General features: G+C 36.9%; 1 protein-coding gene across 3 annotated transcripts in view; it reads right to left on the bottom strand.

Moving 5' to 3' along the window:
• The window catches only part of STK4 (serine/threonine kinase 4), a 133,734-nt gene extending 109,697 nt beyond the window's left edge, over window positions 1-24,037 (bottom strand). The window contains exons 1-5 of one of the 3 annotated variants that reach the window (XR_001625215.2): window positions 23,842-23,980; window positions 17,276-17,356; window positions 14,113-14,241; window positions 11,649-11,763; window positions 5,500-5,664 (exon numbers count right to left, since the gene is read on the bottom strand). Coding sequence is in view for 2 of the 3 variants with exons in the window: in XM_001369900.3 (XP_001369937.1) it covers window positions 5,500-5,664; window positions 11,649-11,763; window positions 14,113-14,241; window positions 17,276-17,356; window positions 23,842-23,876 (525 nt within the window). In the remaining variant the exon portion in view is untranslated. Of the gene's footprint in view, window positions 1-5,499; window positions 5,665-11,648; window positions 11,764-14,112; window positions 14,242-16,462; window positions 16,614-17,275; window positions 17,357-23,841 lie in introns of those variants that run through there. The other 2 variants (XM_001369900.3, XM_056813025.1) reach the window with 2 other exon arrangements.
• Window positions 24,038-24,043: the final 6 nt, after the last annotated feature.

The following is a 24,043-nucleotide window of genomic DNA, read 5'->3' as shown; positions in this document are numbered from 1 at the left end:
GCCTTTATCTATGGTTAATTTTCATGAAGGTGCCACATAAAGCTGAGAAAAAAAGCAAATACCTTTCTGTCCCCATTCAATTTTATCCAAAGGTCTATCATACCTAACGTTTCTAAAATTCTATTCATCTCCTTAACTTCTTTCTTGTTTATTTTATGGTTAGATTTATCTAGTTCTTAGAGGGGGAAAGTTCAGGTCCCCCACTAGTAAAGTTTTATTGTCAACTTCCTCTTGAAACTCATTTATCTTTTTAAGAATGTGGATGCTATGCTAGGCATATGTTTAGTATTGATGTTACTTCATTGTCTATAGTACCTTTTAGCAAGATGTAGTTTTCCCAATTTAATCTTTTAATTAATGTTACCCCTACCTCTCTTACTTCGGCTAAAGTATAAATTCTGCTCTAGACCCTTATTTTAAATCTCTGTGCATATTTCTATTTTAAATGTTTCTTATAAACAACAAAGTTTTGGGGTCAGTTAGATGGCTTAGTAGAGCCAGGGTAGGAGGTTCTTGGGTTCAAATCTGGCCTCAGAGACTTCCTAGATGTGTGACCCTGGGTAAATCGCTTAACCCAAATTGCTAAGTCCTTCCTATTTTTCTAGTCTTTTTTTATACCTTCTATCTTCCATTCATTCCAGGATTCAGTCATATAGGGTAATTTGGGCTAAAACTACTTTGTACAGGCTGTCTCTCATGCCTCAAATGCTGCCCCAGCTCTTGGAATTCCTGTTCCCTCCCCTCTCCCCCCAAGGTTCAGAACATGTGGTATCTTCTACAAGAGGTCTTGGGGCAGCTAGGTGAGTATAGGGTATAGGGTGAGATAGGCCTAGAAATGGGAGATTCTGGGTTCAAATCTCAGACACTTTCTAGCTGTGTGATCCTGGGCAAGACACGTAACACCAATTGCCTAGGTCTTACTATTCTGCTTTGGAATAGATACTTAATATCAGTTTTCTCTCTTTTTTTAAAATAACTGTATATTGGTTCTAAGGCAGAAGAGTGGTAAGGGCTAGGCAATGGGGTGGCTCTCAATCCACTGAGCCATCCAGAGAGAAAGTAAGGGTTTTTAAAAACACAAACAAAACACCAAATTGTTAAATTCTGACTTTTCTACTCCCATTCTGTTATCTGCTTCTGTTTTAGACATGAGCTCATCCCATACACATTCAGAGTTCTGATTATTTACTGTGCATTTCTATCTTATTTTCTTCTGTTTACCTTCCTCTCTCTTTTTACCTTCTTCCTCCTCATAGTGTTTTGCTTCTAACCATTGTCTCCCTTGTATTCCCCTCTCTTTTATCCTCTTCTCCAACTAGTTAGTTAAGATAGATTTCTATACCCATCTGAAGATGTGTATGTACATATTCTTTCTCCTTGCAACTAATTTTAAGGTGAGGTTCCCCCTCCATTGTAAGAGCTTTTCCTTATGCATCTCTTTTTTATGTGTTAATTATTCTCATTCTTCTCCCTCCCTCCTTCTCCCAATGCATCCCTCTTTCTCATTCATCCATTGTTTAAAAGCTCATTCCAACATAATCAAATGACTCCAGTGTCTTCGGTCTATGTAGAGACCTTCTAACTGCCCTAATAATAATAATGAAATTCTTCAGTTACATCTATTATCTTCCCATATAGGAATATAAACAGTTTAACCCTATTGAGGCCCTTATGATTTCTCTTCCATGCTTATTTTTTTTAAATATTTCTCTTTCACCTTGTATTTGAAAGTTGAATTTTCAATGCATCTCTGTTATTTTCACCAGGAATGCTTGAAAGTCATCCATTTCATTGAATATCCATTTCTTTTTCTCTGAAGAATTATACTGAGTTTTATTGAGTAAATTATTTTTGGTTCTTATCCTAGCTCATTTGTCTTCCAGAATACCATATTCTAAGCCCTTCATTCTAATAATGTTACTTGTGAGATCTCATCTGTGGTTCCTTGATAGTTGAATGATTTCTTTACATTCCTAGAAGTTTTCATTTTGGGATCTCTCTCTGGAAGTGATTGGCAGATTCTTTCCATTTCTATTTTACCCTCTAGTTCTAGGATATTAAGGCAGTTTTTCTTTATAATTTTTTGAAATATAATTTCTATGATTTCTGATCATAGCTTTCAGGTATCCAATAATTAAAAAATTTTTTCAATTACATGCAAAAGCAATTTTTAACATAGTTTTTAAAATTTTTGATTTTTTTCCCTTAAATTTTCTCCCTTCCCTCCCTCCCCCCCCCCCCCCCATTGAGAAGGCAAGTAATTAGGAGCAGCTAGGTAGTGCAGTGTTTATTCACTGGTATTAAATCTGACTTCAGACACTTCCTAGTTGTGTGACCTCAATTGCCATTCTTCTGAGTTAGAACTGATACTAAAAAGTAAGGACTTTTTAAAAAAGGCAAATAATTTCATATAGGTTATATATTTGAGGTCATACAAAATATATTTCAGTATTAGTCATTGTAAAAAAATGACAAAAAAAAACAGGAAAAAATAAAGTTAAAAATGGTATGCTTCAATCTGTACTCAGACTCAATCAGTTTTTTTCTGGAAGTGGATAAAATTTTTCATCATAAGTTCTTTGGAATTATCTTGGTTTTTTGTATAGTTGAGAATAGCTAAGTCATTCACAGTTGATCATCATAAAATATTACTGTTACCATATACAATGTTCTCCTGGTTCTACTTCACTTTGCATCAATTCATGTCTTTCCAGATTTTTCTGAGAGCATCCTACTCATAATTTATTATATAGCACAATAGTATTCCATCACAATCATGTACCACAACTTCTTTAGCCATTCCACAAATGATGGGCATCTCCTCAATTTCCAACTCTTTGTCCCCACACACAAAAAACCAAACTATCAACATTTTCATACAGATAAAGTCCTTCTCCCTTTTAAAAAAAAATCACTTTCGGTTACCAACCTCAGTACAGTGATTCTCAAATTACTTCTCCTCAATCTATTTTCCAGGTCAGTTGTTTTTCTGATGAAATATTTCATATTTTCTTCTATTTTTCCATTCTTTTAATTTTGTTTTATTGTTTCTTAATGCCTCATGGAGTCACTAGCTTTCACTTGCCCAATTCTTAATTTTTAACAAATTATTTCCTTCAGTGAGTTTTTGTACTCCCCATGTTGGCCAGCTTTTTTATGAATTTTTATCAGTGAGGTTTTGTACCTCCTTTTACCGTATGGCCAATTCTTTTTCAAAGTGTAATTTTCTTCAATATTTTTTTTGCCTTTTGTAAACCTCAAATTTCCTTAGACTTATAATTGTTGAAAATTTCACCATTGGGATATTTCATACTTGGAAAATTTCTTACTGATAGTCTATTGGAATGGGAACTCCATTGGCATGGGAGGTTCCTTCTCTTCCCTTCTTAAGATTACTTTAGGACAGAAACCCTTTGCTGAACAATGGAAAGGACTTTGACCTATGCTTAAGCATAGAACAGGAATTTCTTTGAGTCTTGATTGATTTTAGAATTGATACAATGGAGATACTCCACCCTATTCAGTCCTAATAGGATTGAGTAAGGGCTGCAGCCTAGATCAAAATTTAATTATTCCAATCTCTACCATACTCAAGTTAACAGGATTTAGAAAGGGCTGTAACAAAGGAGTAAAGATTTAATCATTTGAAAAATATGACCTTCAACAGACATGTGCAAAAGCCAGAAACCTCTGGGCGGTCCTGGGTTAAGCAAGAGCCTCCATTGACAGGGAAATTGATGAAGAGTGATTGGTAGATGTGAGGACTGAGGGGAGGCAACTTGGATGGTTTCCTTAAAGATAGGAGGGTCTGGAGACTCGAGGGAGAGGGGTTGAGTTTTTGAGCGGTGTGGTTCCTGGGCTCTGAGGAAGCTTGCTCTGAAGGAAGCTGAAGGTGGGGGCCTCTGAGACTGTTTCTCCATTTTGGACACGTGAGTAATAGGGACTGATCTCTTTTCTTTGCTCCAGCTATCTAAGGGCTTGGGCCTTTTGGCCCAGCCTAAACAGAAGGGGTATTTAAGCCCTATTCCCTTCTCTCCCCTTTCTCTCTCTATATATATCTCTAATTCCTTTCTTGCTCCTATTGTAATTAAACTCCAAAAAAGGCTGACGGCTGACTTGAGTTTTTCATTTAGGAATTACATAGCTGATTCCTTGGCGACCTTAAATTAATATATATCAGTCTTTTAAAGTGATTCCCTTGTAACACTTTTACCAAGATTTTATTGTCTTTTCATAATTTTCATGTATTGCTCTCATTTCTACTTTCCCTTTATCCATCTTATTTGATTTTTTAAATCATTTTTTAGCTCTTTAAAGAATGTTGGGCCTGTGTCTAGTTCACCTATTTTGCTTTGAGGCTTTGTTTATATCTGTTTTGACATTGCTATCTCCTTTTGATTTGTGTCTTGTTCTTCCCTGTTACCATGACAGCTTTTTAGAATCAAGTTTCTTTTTTTGTTGTTTGCTCATTTTTCAAGCATATTTCTTGCCTTTGATTATGTTAAACTTTATGACCAATGTCAAGCACTGAAGAAAAAGGAAATGGAAATGTATGGGAGAGTGGTTGAAAGCCCACTCTTGGAGAGTGGAGTATAGGAGGGGTGCTATTATTTTCAAGGCTAGTCTTAGGGTTCGGAAGATTTTAGTAATTCCAAGGTGCTATGATCTGGGGAAAGGTGTGATCACTAAAGGACATCTGATCCCTTGTGATCGCAAATGCTATTGCTTCCCTTGTGACAAAAAGTGCTCCTTTGCCCTGGAGCTGTGAGGTGAGTATAAGCACTGAAGTTGTTAAACAGCAGCCAATCCTCTACCTACTGCTAATATAGGAGTCCCTGTAATTTCTTTCTGACTATGTCTGATCACCTTACTGTCTCTGGTTTATGAGCTCCCAAAGCTGCTTTTCCTGCTGTCACGATGCCCAAGTCCAATAGCTGGTATTACTCTCACATGGGCTCTGGGTGAGCTCCCATCTCAGAAGTTCAGACCTTTCCTCCTGATCTAAATAGTCTTGGGTTGAAAAAATAACCCTTTTGTTGCCTCTGCCACTCCAGACTTCACTTTGAAGCATTGTATTTTAATTTATTTGGAGGGGAATGTTGGAAGAACTCAGCTGTAGTGTTTTTTCTACTTTGCCACATTGGCTCTGCTACCACAGATCTCCTCTCATTCATACTTGAAAAGGTCAATTTATTTAACATCTTTTCCAAGCTTTCACTAAAACCTTCCAGTCATTAAAAACTCTTTCTTTTGGATCTCACAAAACCCATTTGGAAACTTTTTCCTTGTAATACTATTTTATAATTATTTGTGTTGGTGTCTCATTCCTTAATACACTTTAATCCACATAAGGGCAAGGGCCATAATTTATCTAAAATCTGGATTTCCTCCTATACCTTGAGGGCAACACTCTCATCTAGAGAGTAGATACTTACAAAATGGTTGCTGTACTAGTTGCAAAGATAAAGGCTATCAAAACAAAAAAATGTCTATACTCACTGTAAGTTGACCTGCTACTCCAAAATCTGCAAGCTTTGCATGTCCTTCTGTATTTAGCAAGATATTTCCAGCTTTAATATCTCGATGTATTTTTCTCATAAAATGAAGATATTCTAGTCCTTTAAGTGTTGATTGTAATATTGTAGCTATTTCATCTTCTGTCAACTATAAAAGAATGAGAATAGAAAATTTAAATGCAGTGCTATATGTAATATATTCTTAGTATGTGAGAAAAGACAAAAAAAGATATAAAAGTCATTATAATCAACAAAAATATCATCCATTTTTAAGTGTCTTAATAGGTCCTTGATTACAGGATCACAGATTCAAAGCTAGAAGAGACCTTAAAGGTCACCTAGTCCAACACTACCTTTTAGAGACTAGAAAACTGGAGGCCAGAGAGATTAAATGCCTTATCCAAATTCACATAATACCTAGAGGTTGGGGGTGGCTGGGTAGCTCAGTGGATTAAGTGGGAGTGGGAGATTCTGAGTTCAAATCTGACCTCAGGCACATCTCAGTTGTGTGACTGAGCAAGTCACTTAACCCCCATAGCCTAGCCCTTACTACTCTTCTGCCCTGGATCTAATACATGATATTGATTAATGCAAAGATTTTTTTTTAAACTCTTACCTTCTGTCTTAGAATCAATACTGTGTATTGGTTCCAAGGCAGAAGAGTAAAAGGACTAGGCAATAGGGGTTAAGTGACTTGCCCAGGGTCACATAGCTAGGAAGTGTCTGAGGCCAGATATGAACTTAGGACCTACTATCTCTAAGTCTGCCTCAGTCCACTGAGCACCCAGTTAGCTGCCCCCTAAAGATTAAAAAAATAATAATAACTAGAGTTTAGCATTTAAAACCAGGTCCTCCTTCTTCAGATCCAGCATTCTTCCCATTATATTTTCATCTTTTCCAAGAACAATAATTGAGAGTCCCCTAAATGCCAAAGAGCAATATTTTACAAAGCCTTAGCTTATCCAATACCATTCCCCACCCCCCACTGGAGAAACAGAAATTAGAAACGTGGAAAAAGTGATTGACAGCCCATTTCTGAAGGGTGGAAGCTAAAATTCACAAAAACTCCACTGTCCTAGCCATCCACATTCCTAACCTTACTCTACAACCTGTGCCAACACCCCAGGCTCAAAAGTAATGCCTATTTGTCAAAAGGCATTGCTGCTAGCCACAGAAACCATCTTTTTTGTATGTTGCTACTGCACATTAACTATAGTCAGGGAAATTTGAAACCAGGGTTCTCTTCTTTGGAGGACCATCTACCACAGCCAAAGCAGGAAAGAAAGAAGAGGATAGAAATATTGAATGGTTCCTGAATTTTCAAACCTCTATGCCATGACTTGGTGGGTAATTAAAGGGTTGAATTGTTCCATCACTAGTGTCCGTGTCTAGCTAGATCTTAGACTTTTGAATTCTTGACATTCTTGATCCTAGCCTGGGATCTCCCCCTGAAACTGAAGCTCAGACAAGGTAGGAACCAGAAGATCCATGGAGAAGCAGTGGTCCAGTGCCTAAGCTCATCTCAGCAGAGATAGCAAGGGCCCTTATCCTATTTATCACAGGGCAGAAAGAAGTGTCAAGTAAGTCTGAAGGAGAGTGGGATTCTATTGCCACAAGCTCTTACCACCTTCAACTTGGTGAAGGTCCAAAGGCTATGTAGTAAGAATAAAAGACAATGAACAATTATAATGGTGAACTGGATCCCATGAAATATTAAAAGAATACAAAAAATTTAGGAAAGATCCTCTATGGAGGATCTATAAGAAAATATGGCAAACTATTATAAAGAATAAACAAATGTGCCAGGATTGTAATTCACATTAGTGCGAAAAATACTCACACCAATAAAATCATAGACCATTGTTTTAGAGCTAGAAAATACTTTGGAGGGCATCTAGTACAACTCTTTCATTTTAAAAATTAAGAAAACTGAGGTATAAGTAATTTTTTTATATTTTATTTTCCCTAATTACATGTAAAAATGATTTTTAAACTTTTTTTAAATTTTGAGTTCCCAATTCTTCCCTTCCTTTCTTTCCTCTCATCCTTCCCTTCTCCCTGAGACAGTAAGAAATCTGATACAGATTTTACATCTGTAATCATATAAAACATTTTTCCATATTTGTCATTTTGTGGAGATCTCAAACAAAAAAAAAAGGAAAGTAAATATGTTTCATTCTGCATTCAGACTCCATCAGTTCTTTCTCTGAAAGCATTTTTTGCCAAGTCTCTGGGTTTGTCTTAGATAACTGCATTGCTGAGAATAACTAGGTCATTCATAGTCGTTCATCAAAAATTATTGCTATCACTGTATACAAGGGTTCTGCTCATTTCTCTTTGCATCAGTTCATGTAAGTCTTTCCAAATTTTTCTGAAACCATCTCACTCATCTTTTCTTTTAGCACAATAGTATTCCATCACAATCATATACCACAACTGGTACATGTAAATTAAATGAACTGCCCCAAATTACACAGGATTGGATTTTAGCCCAGATCCTTTGACTCTAAAGTCAGTGTTTTCCCTACTGCTTCCTACACCATTTATAAGCAAGTCATTGTTGGTAACATGCTACCATCTATTTATGTTTACCATTCATTTCTCCACTGTCTTGTGGGTGACCCATTATTAACATTCTTCAGAAAACAGGTAGGGTTGTTATCTTCTTTGTAACCTAGGGTCTAACACAGTGTCTGCACATAGCAGGTACTTAAATGTTGTTGACTGATTGACCAAATAAAGTTTTAAGCTAACATTATCAATGGAAAAGATATTTGGGCATCAGCAGGATACTGAACTTAAAATCAAAAGCTATGGGTTCACCTAGGTTCCAAGCTTCACATTTACTAACTTATATGACCCTGGGCTAATTTCTTTACCTACTCAGCCCTGATTTCCTCATCTATAATATGAAGACAATGCTATTATTAGATAGGATGGGAATTATTATAAAGATCCAGTAAGATATATACAGTTTATATAACACTCTGCAAATGTACCTATTATTAATATTATTAATATTTAACAATGATTGGAATCCCCAGGATACTTTAGTACCCACAAATGTCAAGAGATCCAGAGGAAGGCCCCCAGCACATTATGAGAACATCCTAGGAGGATTTGCCAGAAGACATCATCAAGAGTCCTACAGGATAAGAGGGTATATGTGTTATAATCTGCATCACTAAATAGGATGCTTAGATTAATGGACCACAGGTCACTGGTAAATTATGAATGGAGAAAAATTGTGGAAAAGTTGCAGAAATGATATGATCTGTACTGGCTAAAGAAACAGTTTCATTAGTGAGACCAGAGATTTAGGTGTCTAAGTATCATTATTTAAGATTAGCCTTAGATTTTTATTACTCTTTTCACACACCCACCAAGGTTCCCTGAGAGCCAGAAGTATGCATTTGTGAGATGGCAGATTATGGTTAGGACTTCCAGCTGTGGTTATTAAAAAGAACAAAGAGAACTGGTTCACGCATGGGCCAAACTCATGATTTAAGCCCAATTAACTCTATGTTCTTAATGAAGTGAGTGAGGTGCCTAATCTAAAATAATCAGGGAATTTCTTAAATATTTACATTCTGAAAAAAGCCATTCATTTTGACATTCAGAAATGTTTTGCGTTTGATCAATGTGCTTGCTTATGTAAGTGTATCTTAATGGAAAGATTATCAGGCAAAAAAGTAAAAAGCAACTTTCTAACATGGGGCAGCTAGGTGGCTCAGTGAATAGAGTACTGGGCTTAGAGTCAGGAAGACATCTTCCTTGAGTTTAAATATTGCCTCAGACACTTATTAGCTGGGTGCCTCTGGGCAAGCCACTAAGCCCCATTTGCCTCAGTTTTCTCATATGTAAAATGAGATGAAGAAGGAAATGTATCTTTGCCAAGAAAACCCCAAAAGGAGTCACAAAGAATTATGTACAACAATTGGAACAACATTCACTACCATGTAACATTAAGGGAAAGCCCCTTCATGTCTCTGGACTTTAGTTTTCTTAACTATGAAATGGAGATAGTTATACTTGTGCTGATAATTTCTCAAGTGTGTTGTGAACCTCAAATAGATAATGCACATAAAGTGCTCTATAAATTTGAAATTTCATATATTGTCAATTATTATCACTTCAAATAAAGCTCGCAGGCAAGTGACTTTGGGAAGAAGGGATAAATATTGTCTCATACAAACTGATCAAATGCCTGTCTCATTAAAAAGAAACTTGGAACAAATTCTTAAAATCAATCATTTCCTCATATTTTTATATCTTTTGAAACTTATTACATTATTGCCTCATCCACTTAATTTACATCTTGAATAAAAACAAGCACTGTTATTGTTAAAAGTGTTTTCTAAAAGAAGGTAGCATGGTCTACATAATACAAAATTTATTTATATTTAATTCCTACCTTTCTCAAATACCACTGTTTTGCGGAGTGTTTCCTGATCTCCCCAGCTGTAAAGGATCTTTCCCACATTAGACTTCAACAACATAGTTTATGTATTTTCTATGTTCTATTTTAATTAATAGTTACTTGTCAGTGTTCATATCATCACACCTACCTAACAGACTACTGTAAGCTTCATGAGGGGGGACAGTGGAAAAAGTTCTGAGTTGAATTCCAATTGTTTGAGTTTGCATCCCAAATCTCTCCTACTAGTGACCTAGGGAAAGACACTGAAAAAGCATCTAAGTGGCAAGTCCCTTAATCAACAAAAAAAGGGAGATTGGAAGGTGACTACTAAGGTCCCTTTTGGCTCCTGACCTATGATCCTTTGCTATAAGGAAATGGCTTCATCTTATTAATCAAAATCTACTATGGGGATTTTCCATGGTATCTTTTTTTAATCCTTATTGTCTATCTTAGAATCAATAGTGTGTATTGGTTCCAAGGCAGAAGAGTGGTAAGGGTTAGGCATTGGGAGTTAAGTGACTTGCCCAGGGTCACACAGCTAGGAAGTGTCTGAGGCCACATTTGAACCCAGGACCTCCCATCTTTAGACCTGGCTCTCAATCCACTGAGCTGCCCAGCTGCCCCCCATATGTCTTTAATAAAAATTTACTGAACTAACTTTTTTACTTGGAATGCAACATAAAATGTTTTTTTTGTAGCTGTAGCAAACTAGCCATGCCCATTACATTTTGTTACATTAAAAGTACATTTCATTCCTTGACCACATACTGTTTAAGTGGTAGGGAGAGTTGGTAGGAGGAAGTTGAGCTAAAATTTAACATTAGTTACAGATGATTTACAAAGCACATAATGAAGACTTGCCCATAACTGGGAAGTGGAAAGAGCACTGGACTTGTAGTGAGGAGTACTGAACTGGAATCCTGGCACTCTGCTGTTAGCTACCTAAACTGAACAGGACACTAGACCTAGGAGTCATGAAGATCTAGGTGCAAATACTACCTCAAGATACTTACTAGCTAGATAATGCAGAATTTTCAGGGAGTTGTCAAGATTCATTCAGAAAAAATAGTCAACTCAGAGTGCAACCATATCTAGTTTTAATTGGGCTAAATAATGTTGCATGGTAACAGAAGAGTAGTTCACAGTCTCCCAGAGTTATAAATGACAAAGTCAATTAACTTCTTTGTGCCTAAATTTTCTCATGTATAAAACAAAGAGGTCAAACTTAATGATCTCTAAGATTTCATCCAAATCTAAATCCTGTGCTCCAATTGACCTTGAGGAAGACACTTCCCTTCTAAGCATTAGTTTCCTTATCTTGAAAATAAAGCAATAGACTAGATAAAGGTGTACCTAACGTCAAGTTATAAAATTCTATATAATTAAGTTCCATTCAATTCTAACATTCTATGATTTCTAAAAAAACAAGAAGGTTTGCGCTAAAATTGATCATGTAATCTAAAAAAAAATAATGTAAAAAAGATCATGTAATCTAAACAGCCACATTTATGAGACATCAGAAAATGTGGAGGAAGTTGGTCTATAAGGGATAGTAAGAGGTATAATTACAGAAGAAGCCAAAAAGAAAGAAGAGGAATTTGACAATCCTCTTCCCAGACATGGCAGTAATAAGCATACAAAGCAACAAGAAGCCCTGGAAAAAAGTATCAGAAGAGCAGAACAAACTGCATTATACTAAGAGAAAAACTTACTGTTTTATTTCGTAATCGGATGATATCAGACACAGAGCCAGCACCACAGTATTCCATGACTATCCAAAGATCCGTATTCTTAAAATAACTGCCATAATATTTCACTACATGAGGGCTAGGGAAGTCAGAGAGAAGAAATTAGCAGGTGTCTTGGAAAACCACCTTCTTATTATGCTGTCAAACATACAGAGTGCAATCACAGCTTCAAAGCTTGATTATTCAAACTCAGGATCAGAGATGGACTATCATCAGGACTTAAGCTAAAAAAGAGATTTCTCTCTCAGAATTTTCAGGGAGTTGTCAAGACTCATTCAGAGGAAAGAATCAACTCTAAGGGCAACCATGTCAAACTTTAACTGTTCTAAATACTGCTGCATGGTAACAGAAAAGTATCTAACAACCAGTCTCCCAATTCAGTTATAAATGACATGGTGTTCCTGGGCAACATGCCAGTAACAACAGAAAAGACCAGAATAAAATACTAATTAAGTTTCTTAACATTTTCTTCTGGTCTACCTGTGTCATAGAAATAAGAGTAGCTCATCTCATTAGGTCCTCCCTTCCCTGAGCAGTAACTCAAATACCTACTGATTTCATACCCTTAGAGAGATAGTCTATTCAGAACAGACTCTTAGGCAGGCTAAGAGGTAACCCCAACAGGCAACCTGAGAACAGGTTCAATAATGTATTTTGGGAAAGTTGGGGGGGAGGGGGGACAGGGAAAGAGAAGAAAATGAGCTACAGTGATCTATTTGACCAAGTAATATAAAGAGTGTGAGTTTTATTTGGCATTAAAGCAATACCAAGAAGAAAATAAAATTCCTGTAATCATAGGCTATGTTAAATATGTGGGGAAAGGAGAATTGGCCTGAAAGTCAAAGGTTCTGTTCCTGACTCTATTATCCTAAACAAGTTATCTAATGTCACTGAAGCTCAATCTCTTCATTTGTAAAATTAAGACAATATTTACTAGTGTTGTCATTGTAGTTGGGACAGTTAGGTGGCACAGTGGACAGAGCACTGGGTCTATAGTTAGGAAGTCCTGAGTTTATATTCAGCCTCAGATACTTTCTAGCTCTGTGACCCTGGACAAGTCATTTAACCTGTTTGCTTCAGTTTCCTCATTTATAAAATGGGGATAATAATAGCATTTATCTCTCAGGGTTGTTCTGAGAATCAAATGACATAATATCTGTAATGCCACTTAATACAGTACCCAACACATAGTAGGTACTACATAAATGTTAAGATTATGATAATAACTTATCATTACTATTACAGTAACAAAATATAAAGCACTATATAAATGTAAGCTATTATTTTTTTTTCTTTAAAACCGTACCTTCTGCCTTAGAACCAGAAGAGTGGTAAGGCTAGGCAATGGGGATTAAGTGACTTGCCCAGGGTCATACAGCCAGGAAGCTTCTGAGGTCATATTTGAACCTAGGATCTCCTGTCTCCAGGTCTGGCTCTCAGGCCACTGAGCTACCCAGCTGCCCCAAAATGTGAGCTATTATTATTAGAATCTCAGAACCTATATTCTCAACTCTCAAATGATCCTAATCTTTGCCCAATCTATCTCACAGGACCAATATAAAGATGAATTGCAATAAGAAATGTAAACTGAGGCTTTGAAGTAATGTAAGCTGTTAATATTATTTTGGGTTCCCCAAGAAAATACTTTTCTTCCTCAATGTTAATGGCAAATGTACTCCAGAAGGCTAAATGGAACCATAAGTGCAAAGTTTTGAGTCTTGGAATTAGAACTCTCCTCTCTCATACCACTCTGAAGCCTGATATCACCTCGGAGTCAGAGCCACCCAAAGAAGTTAATGCTGGGGCCTACTAAGGCAGGATAGTACCAGGCATAATGGAACTTTATGACAAGTCATCTATTTTCTTGTGGTTGCCTGTGTGGCTGATTTCCTGCCTGTAGAATTTGACAAGTCTTAGTTCCTCAAAATGGAAAAAGTACTTATCTACTTATAGCTAGAATTAAAAAAAAAAAGTTTTTAAGGTCTGAGAAAGGAGCTTAAGTAGGGAGAAAAAGGGTAATGGTACATACTTTCTTAATCTTCCTACCTAATGTTACAAGGTCCCTACAGGTTAGACTATTTTAACAATCTCCCAACTTGATACTCAGAAATGTTTTCTTTATCAGAAATGAAAGAGATCTTAATCAAAAAAGGCATCCCTGACATTTCTTCTTAGTTCATAAATTGCTTCTTTTTCAAATGGTCAAATATTAAAACAGAATTGTGCTAAGCTGAGTATATATTGGATTGTTTCAGCTACTGAAACACACTTTGAATCATATTTCTATGCAAAAACAGAATGTGCAATGTAGTTCCACCAAGTTCTCACTTCTGCAAAATGTGTCAGCATACCTCCAGGATTCAACCTCTCTATAAACACAATAAATGCAACAGTTGTGCTTTCTAGATCTGTAACATTTTGCCTTTACCTGTCACACTGCTGCATTATTGAAATTTCCTTGATAATCTCTTGAAGGTCGGACTCCACAGGAACTTGCTTGATTGCAACCACTTGACCAGTTTCTTTATGAATAGCTTTGAAAACACTGCCATAGGACCTGCAATAGAAAGTGGAGGACAAAATTTGAAAAGCTGTAGTCAGAGCAACCTAGGAGACAGGAAATGACCAAACCCCAAAAGATAAAAACCACCTTCCATTTCAGATTTGAAAACCCACAGCATCCAACACAGTGTTGGTCATCCCTCAAAAACTTGCATGACACTGAAATGCCATAAAGTCTTCATTAAAGACTTGACAGAGTGCCAATGTTTAAAAAAGTCATGTCTAGGTTTTAAAGCTAGTTTCTTGAAAATAAATTATATTGGAGAAGCTAATTAGTTCCAGGCCTGGAGACAGGAGGTCCTAGGTTCAAATCTGGCCTCAGATACTTCCTAGTTGTGTGACCCTGGGCAAGTTATGTAACCCCAAATGCCCTAGCCCTTACTGCTCTCCTGCCTTGGAACCATACACAGTATCTATTGTAAGAGAGAAAGGGTTTTTAAAAAAAGAAACTATGTAAAGGTAAAATTAAGAGATGTCTTCTTCAGTTTATCATTTTCCCCCTAGTGTTGACAACCCATGTGTCTTCCACATGCAGTGATATTTAAAATGTCCCTCAAGACATAAAACTTTGTTAGTCGAAATGTGGAATCAGTGTCAGAAGAACCTTAGAGGTGTGGACTCTAGCCCAAATCCCAGCCAGGGCAAAAATCCCCTCCACAACATCTGTGTCAAGTAGTTCTCTAGTTTCTCTGCTTGAATATATCTAAGTTCCCAAGTCAAGCAAAATATGAGCAGAGTTCAACAAAGCCCCCTTAATGTCAGCATAATGGGATAAAAATAGCAAATGTAAACTCTTTTCAGAGTATATTTCCTTAAGAATGTAAGTATTTAAACAATCTTGCTCATAAGTATATTACATTTTCAATGAAAGCCTAAACGACAGAAGAGGAAATAACATGCAATTTCACTTTAGGGCCTTTGCTACATACATGTTTAATAATACCTTTGTGCAAAACAAACAAAAAGTTCAACTCAATTCTAATTTATTCTGTTGACAATCAAAATAGTTAAATGCTATCAGGGAAGGAGAGACAGACAATGACTATTTTAGTGGGAAAGTAACACATATACCCTTGTAATCAGAGCAACATATTTTCACTGTTCACAGAACTTCTTTTTATGTTGACAGTAAGAACTGTATTCTCTCAAAGCTGGCATGGGACTCAAAAGTCTTCCTTTATAACATCCCTATACAAGTGATTATCCAGACTCTGCATGAAGATCTCAGGTGAGGTAGACTATATACCATGACTGGACAACTTTAGTTATTAGGAAGGTCTTCCTGATATGAAGTCAAAAATCTACCTGCCTGGAAGCACCATATAATGGTACTAGTCTGACTCTTCTTCCATGTGGCTCTCCTTCCAGTCTCAAGTCCACAAACATGAAAAGAGCTGACTTCATTCTAGATAGTTCTGCATACCTTCAGTTCAAAAACTTTTGCAGAAGAAAATGATGTGATATGGTAGGAAGACCATTCATTTCATGGACAATTCCTGACACATTCTTCATCTATTATCACTTTTTTCTTTTTGAGGGAAATAAGGGGTATTTCCCCATCCTAGGTTTTCCAACAGGTGTTGTCATATCAGCTAACTAGGCCTAGTCAGTCTTCTTACATATTATAACCTCTTTCCTTGTGATAACAACTGTTTGAGGATGCTCAAGTTTATCCCCTTCAAAAGAAACAAGCAGACCTTGCCCACTAGCACCAGGCATTGTAATTATAGTTATATTTTACATTTTACATGTTCCTTACAGCTACAAGATATTTTCTCTAATTTGCCTTATGTTCTTCATTATCTATGCAAGGATAGATTTTGCAAGGATTATTATTCTCCTCATTACTTGAACAGAGGTAACTGAAGTATTATTATCCCCTTGATTACAATCTATGAAGTAGGTTATATAACCTTTATTTTATAAGAAAAGAAACTGATGCTCAGAGAGGTTAAAAGTTTTCTGACTCCAAATCCAGGGCTCTTTTTACTATACTCTGATGCCTTCTTATATATGTGTGCACACATGCACACACACACACACACACACACACAAAAGCAGCCCCACTAGGTCATATCTCTTCCTATAAGCTCCCCTTAATTAATGAATATCTGGATGTCTTGCTTTCTTCAACTGTCACCTTGAAAAGGAAAGGAAGTGAAGCTGAAGTTAGGAATGGTAACAAAGACCCTAAATACAAAGTTCTCTTTTCATACCTCCACCATCCCCAATCAACTGACAATCTTCCAACCATCTTGTTCTTTCCTTTTTGGAGATGTGGCTAGGCCTGTCTTTCATTTTCTTCCTCTGCTTCATGTTCAAGAGTCAGTTGTTCTTCAGCTTCCATCAAGAGGCTTCTTGGAACTCCTTACAAAGGGGTAGGAGCTCCATCAAGAACAAACAGAAGGAAACCCCAGGCTCACTTTATCATTACAGAAGATCTGAGTCCATCATTTTCAATTACATCTGACCCCCAAAGAATCATATAATGAACATGACTAAAACAAACAGTTGATTTTAAAGGGAACATGGCAATTAGCTCACATTTCCATGGTACTTGATGGTTTATAAAGCACTTTCCTCACAACGACCCTGTGAGGTAGGTTGTGTCAAGATTATCTCTATTTTGCAAAGAGAGAGAAAGATAAAATGCCTGTCCATGTCCCCATAGCTAATAACTGTGGGAGCCAACTCGTGATCCCCAAACCCATTAACTTCCATCTGTCATGCTGTTTCTTATAATATTTCAAAATTTAACCTGCTGGGTCAACCAAAATGAACTTCACAGGTTTACCACCCTTGCTATGATTACAGTTTATAGAGACACAGGAATAGATCTGTGAGGATGTTAACTTGGGTAAAAAAAATGATCAAGGTGCCCTTTATTATGTCTCAGACTTCTCTTCCATGAGAACAAGGGTCTCTTTCTAGGATGAAAGCTAACATCATCAAGATGTCTCATGTGCAAACCCTTCCTTTAGTCTATGCCACATGCAACATATGATTGACATACTGGGTGCCAAACTTACCCTTCTCCAAGTTTCTCCAAGACATCAAATACTTCTTCTGGCTGCTTGGTCAAACTATCTTCATCCAGTTTTTTCAGCTGCCTGAAAGCAGAAATACCAAAGGACAGTGAATAGCCAATTAGCTGCAACATGAAATGTGCCATTGGGTTAACAAGTCACTGGGCTTGCCTGTGGCTAAAGGAAGATCATTTGTGAAGCAAACTGTAACCTCTAGCTTTCTGAAAGTGAAAGATTTTCCCAAAGATTAGAGACTGCTTCTATCTGTAAGCATCTGTTTGTGTTAGACAGGAGCTTTGTAAAAAAAAAACATAAATCTCAGGACAACAGATGCTAACACTGACACACACATTTTTACAGCATTTTAGGATTTACAAAGCATTTTCCTCATAACTTTGTGAGTTCTGTTTGGAGTAGGATTACTATTTTCATTTTCTAGATGAAGAAACTGAGTCTCAGTGAAGTTAAGAAACTTGTAAGAGTCATCTAATAAATATTAAAGCTAACCCAGGTCTTCTGATATTGAGTCTTGCTCTCTTCAAACTATATCGTGCTGCTATATAATCAATCATAAAGAGAGAAAAGGATACCCCTAAGTGCCCACTAACCTTAACGGCCCAGCTCAGATATCAACTCTTCCATGAAGTCTTCACTCATACCCTCCCAGATAGAAGGGATTCTTCTTCCTCCAATCTTTTATAGCACTTTGTTTAGAATAGTATAGTTTGTATTATAGTTGTCCTCTTTTCTCACAGATTATAAACTCCCTGGGGGTAAGGACACAAACTAATAAAAGCACTAGATTGGGAGTCAGGAGACTTAATTTCTAGCTTCAGTTCAGCTGGAAAGTCTCTTCCCTTCTGTGCCTCAAATTATTCATCTGTTAAATGAAAGGATTGGGTGAAATGACTTCTAAGCTCCCTTTACCTCCACACTGTCTATGTCCATGACTATTTTATTAATTTGTCTCTGAGCAGGGGTACACACATAAAAGGAATTAAACAAATGTATTTAACTGAATTAACATATACATTTAATTATCATCATCATCAGGGAAAATAACCTGACAGTTCAGAATTTAAGACCTTTTCACAACAAATTTCCAAAATGTATAACTATTTTATTTTTTTCCTGTTTGCTTGTTTCCTAATCATATCTACTTGACTGAGTGTAAATTATAAATGTAAAAACTTTTAAGCAGTAAAATTGAGAAGTTCAAGGAATTCCATTCCCTTTCTTTTTGTGGTATCTTAAAGCAAGAGAAAGGTGCATTTAAAAGGAAATTTAAAAGGAGCATATCAGGGGAAAATTTCTTTTGTGTACATTATTATGTCTTCTACACAATGGCTTCCTGAAACTAATGAAGCACAACAAAGAAAAGTAAGCTCCGGAAGTGGTGAAATATGGAAGTAGTTACAATGAAGATTTTTTTCTAAAAGAAAAGGTTTAACCTGGTTGAAAGACTGCTACTAGTTCTGACAAGAAAAGAAGGGGAAAAGAGAAAAACAACTAGGCAAAATCCTAGAAAACATCACTGGCAAAAACATGGGGGGAAGGAGTATTGAAATTATCAAATATATCTGCTAGTAATACTGGCCAGAAAAATAAAAAGATTTTACTCACAGAAATGGTAAATGGTATTGTGCTAAAAAGTCTGAGAATCCTACTATCAACTAGAGCAGATCAAAGGGACCTTAACAGATAGAATATTAGAGCAAGAAAAGGTCTTAGAATAGGAATTAACCTTTCTGAATCACAGTGACATTATCTTTAGCAATCTGGTAAAGCTAGCTCGGAATAATATTTTGTTAGACTCTCCAAGGAAATCAATTACTGAAATATAGTTATCAAAAACAAAACAAAACAAAACAAAACAAAAAACAACCAAAATCAGATTCTAGGCTTAGAAATTCTGCCTTTTTGCCTTTGAACACAGAACACTGGACCTGGAAAGAAGTTTTGGAGAATAGAATTTTAATAGATGAAGCAGTCTTAGAATTCATAATGTTAGCAGTGCATAGGACCTTATAAAATAAAACATCTTCATTTTACAGAAGAAAAACCAGGAAAAGGGAATATGTCTTGCCTATGGCAACACAGCTTACTAATAGAGCTGGGACTGGAATTCAGTCCGAGCTGTTACTACCATGCTGTCTCTCTGAAACATTTCCTAAACTGAAACTTTAATAAACAGAATAGAAATACCACACTGACCTTTTAAAGCCAAAAAAACCCTAAAGACTAATTTCCATTGACATCACAAAAACTCCCAAGCTTCAACAATGAAATAAAACTTCTCAGGAACTCATACAGTATACATAGTATTTATGAAATGTGGAATTACAACAATCCCATCCACATACTCCTAACAATTCTTATCTGCAATGATCAGGACATTTATTTTAAAGCTCAGAATAATTTTTTAAAGCCCTGAGCAAACAATGGACAATACTTCATAAATTATCATTAAACTTGGGTAAACAGCTTATACAAAGATTCTCCTTTGAAAACAAATTCTCCTTTGAAAGTCTAACTGACTCTGTGGTTTACAGAAAAGTAAAATTCACTATTTCAGCTGTGATAGATACCACCATTTAACAAAGGAAGCTGAAATTACTGTGGTAGAAACAGCTGCAGGACCCTGATAATATTTTGACAGGCCAATTTCATTTAATTGCTTAGATGTTCCTAAAACTCTAAGGGTGTTAAGAGGGTGTTTGAAATCAGCTTGTGCTGAAATGATAGACAACTAGATATATGAAATATCAACTTTGAAAAATCCAGAGAACCATAAGAAGAATTATAAGAACTAACGCAGAATGATGTGAGGAGCACAGCCAGGAATGAAATACACACAATGATTGCTGCAATGCAAAGAGAAAGAATAGGAAAATGAAACTGAACCCTGTATAATTAATTATAAGGACCAATATTAGTCCCAGAAAGGAGATGAGTAAATGCATCTTTCTCTACATATACTGTCAGACATAGGTGGTATGACAACTGGCTTTGCTGAACTGCTTTTGTTCTTCCTTGTCAAATGGGACTGCCTGGGAGGTAAGGTCAGATTCTACATTGATGGTAATGAAGAAACAAAACATAACAACAATAATAAGATAAATTTAATTATTTTTAAAGGACAGGCAACTTTTGTTTTCACAAATTTTCAGACTGAAGCACATTTTTATACTTAAGCATTAACTTGGTCCTCAATAGAGATTTCAATCAAAAAAGTCCCTAAGAATTCGATTAAATACCGCTTCTCAATCCACAAGTTATCTTTAGCAAAATGTGACCTTATGTGAACCATGTATCTTTCCAATGCCATTTGGGTCACTTTGAATCTTGATTCTCCTGAAAGAGTGATGCTTGAGGATTTGACGACACAGAACATCAATGGCAGAATTTTAGCATTAAAGAGCTATGTATGCTTTTGTGGCATGGAGCAACTTAAGACACTGACAAGGAGGTGTAAATTCCCAAATGTTCCAATTTGCCCTTTTCTCCTACTCAATTTTTAGTTCAACACCTGTCCAAATTTATACAGAAAGATCAACATCACAATAAACATTGTGCTCTACCAGATGTCACCTGGGTAACTTTACATTTTTTTCAACCACTTTTGATTATATCTCCACACTGGAGGGAAAAAAATTAAAGACCATGGATCTTGCTGAGATGGTCTTATAGTGTTCTGGAGCTTAAAAAAATCACATATATTGGAGGGCAATTTGGAACTATGCCCAAAGGGCTATAAAACTGCCTACCCTTTGATCTTGTAATACTGCTACTGGGTCTGTATCCTAAAGGGATCATAAAAAGGGGGAAAGGACCTACTTGTACAAAAATATTTAAAGCAGCTCTTTTTGTGGTGGTGAAGAACTGGCAATTGAGGGGATATCCATCAGTTGGGGAAGGGCTGAACAAATTGTGGTATATGTTGCTGATGGAATATTACTGTGCTTTAACAAATGATAAGCAAGATGATTTCAGAAAAAGCTAGAAAGATCTGCAGGAACTGATGCAGAGTAAAATGAGCAGAATTGTGAGAACACTGTATACAATACAGCAATGATCAACTGTAAAAATTTGATTACTCTCAGCAATGTAATGATCTGGAACAATCCTGAAAGACTTCTGACCAGGAATGTTATACAACTCCAGAGAAAGTACTGTTGGAGTCAGATGGATGCATATCAAAACATACTATCTTTCACATCAGTGTATTAGCAGCTTTATTTGGGGGTTTTGGTTTTGTATGAGTGTGCTCTTATAACAATGACTAAAATGGAAGTGTGCTTTGCAAGATAATAAAAATCAAATTAATTTTTTAAATGTCACATATAAACATTAATATTATCTGGACAACCTTGACATTGAAATCCCTCTTTTATTTGGACTGTGTGTAGAATAGCTTCCGTGACACCAGTGAACAATACAAGGTCACTGTTAATAGGAACATGTGGCTTACTTGTTTTTTGAGATTTGATACCTAGTGGATCAATAAAATGATCTCCCTAGTCTTAGATCTTGTATGATTTTAATGTTTATATAACATTTTAGTATTTGTGTGAAAAATACCTTGAGTTAAGACTTTAAGGATGTATTTTGTTCTACCAAATTTCTTTAAAAATGATAAATGCTGTGGGATCTTATTTTTTTTAACTTCTTAATTAATTGTATTATTATGAAGATGTAACCTGCTGGGAAAAGTTCTCACTAAAAGTCTACCTATTTATTTGTCATGTTTTCATCAAGAATACCTTTGAGGTACCCATGGGCACTTCTTTAAAAGATTTTAGAAATGAGAAAATGGGTAAAATATGTTGACAATGACTGATGTCTGCTTGATCATCTTTTTTGTTAAATGTATGATCCATGAATTTTCCTATTCTCCTGGAAACAGATGGACAGACCACATGCTACATTGCTATATTCAAAGAATTCCAGGAAGGATTCAAGCACATAGAGCAGTTCTTCATGTAGAATTCACAAAGACAAGATAAGAATCACACAAGATGAGAAGGTATTAATTTACTCTGTATTGGTAAAAGAGACCAGAGATCCAAAATATCAAGAAATCATTACGTGCCTGTGTAGTCCAAATGACAACCTGAAAAGTTTTACTTTCACATATATTGTCATTTCACCACCCAAAACTGTAACCTAAACTTTGCTAGGTCTCAATGATGACTTAATGATTCTATAATTCATACCTAAGTGCTCTATGCCAACATGCCAAAGCACAAAATGCCATCCAAAAACAGTATCCTAAGAGTAAACTCTGAATCTTTTTTTTCAAACTCTAAATCTTAATAGTCCACTGTCAGTGACGGAAAAGAAATTACTTTTGATTACTTTAAGCAAAAGAAAAGTGACCTTGCTTTGTCACTTTACAAATCACGACTTTAAGCAAAGGAAGAATGCTCTAATTTCATTATTTTTCTATATGAGCACAAGCATATAATCCATGAGGGCACATACATAATAAGTAAAGCACAACATTTGCTTTATTACCAAAAGAAACTTAGAAGACAAAAAAGGGGTCCTTAGAAATGACATTATCATCTATTTAGAATATCAGAGACTATTTTCTCTTTAGTCCATCTCTGTCTCCAGTGTGACAGGGATTGAGCTCTAAAAGCCTAGGAGGAGTCTGTAAAGAAAATGTTTGTGGGTCTCTCCACGTTCCAGATCTGAAAGGTGATAACTGTCATTAAAATGACACTCCCCCTTAATGAGGAGTGGCTAAGCCTACAGATCTAAAAATTTACCCAATTCCCTCCTCATTCCATTAAGATTGGACAGGGAACCCGACCAATATACAGCTCCAATGAACTTTTTATGCAGGCTCCTCCTCATAACTCGCCCCCTTTCATTCTTAAGCACATACGGAGTTCTCTTCCAGAACTTATAGATCTGGTCAGAACTTCCGCCCACTCTCAACCTCCCCTCCCTCCACACCCACGGCACACACACCCTCTCCTCTCACTCAAAGAGCCTCCTTCTGATACACACTCTTCTCCCCAACAGCCTCACTCATACACACAACCTCATCTCGTATATAAACAAGCATATAACAACCCTCCATTAACGCAAAGCCTCCCCGCCTTTCATACACACTGGCACAAGTAGACTACCCCTCTATCACACATCCTTTCCTTCCTCATTCACATACGAGCACCACCTCCGTCTCAGGCTCACACCCGGCACCCAAAGCCTACCTTCTCTCTTACACACAAGCACGCGTAGTATCCCCCTCCCCCTCACCCACATCCTACTTATATCTACATATAAGCACCTACACACTTATCCCCTCTCTCAAGCATCTTACCCGACTCATTCACACACACACACCCGTAGTCTCCCGCTCACACTTACACACATGCCCCCTCCTCTTCCATTCACACACATGCACATGTAGTTTTCCCTTCTGTCACACACACATCTTCCTCACTCATTCACACACATCTTTCCTAGCCTCTCTCTCACGCTTACACTTACACACACACACATTCACACACTCTCCTCCCCACTACCCGTGTCCAGTCCTGGGCTGGGTCCCTCACCGGCGCGGCGGGTTCCTCAGCTGCACTGTCTCCATGGCGCGACCGCCGGCAGCTCTCAAATCTGCTACTGCTCCATCCCCAGTCGATCCCTCCGACACTTCCGCTTTCCGCCCAAGCCGGAAGTAGGGGGTGGTGGGGCCTCAACCTCTGGGGGAAAGGAGGAGGCTGAGGAGCGCACGGTGGGCGGGGCCTGTCTCTGTCA

This window comes from Monodelphis domestica, chromosome 1 (assembly GCF_027887165.1).
Source record: "Monodelphis domestica isolate mMonDom1 chromosome 1, mMonDom1.pri, whole genome shotgun sequence".
Lineage (NCBI taxonomy): Eukaryota > Metazoa > Chordata > Mammalia > Didelphimorphia > Didelphidae > Monodelphis > Monodelphis domestica.
The sequence above is the reverse complement of the archived record's forward strand: the minus strand, read 5'-3'. Positions and strand labels throughout refer to the sequence as shown.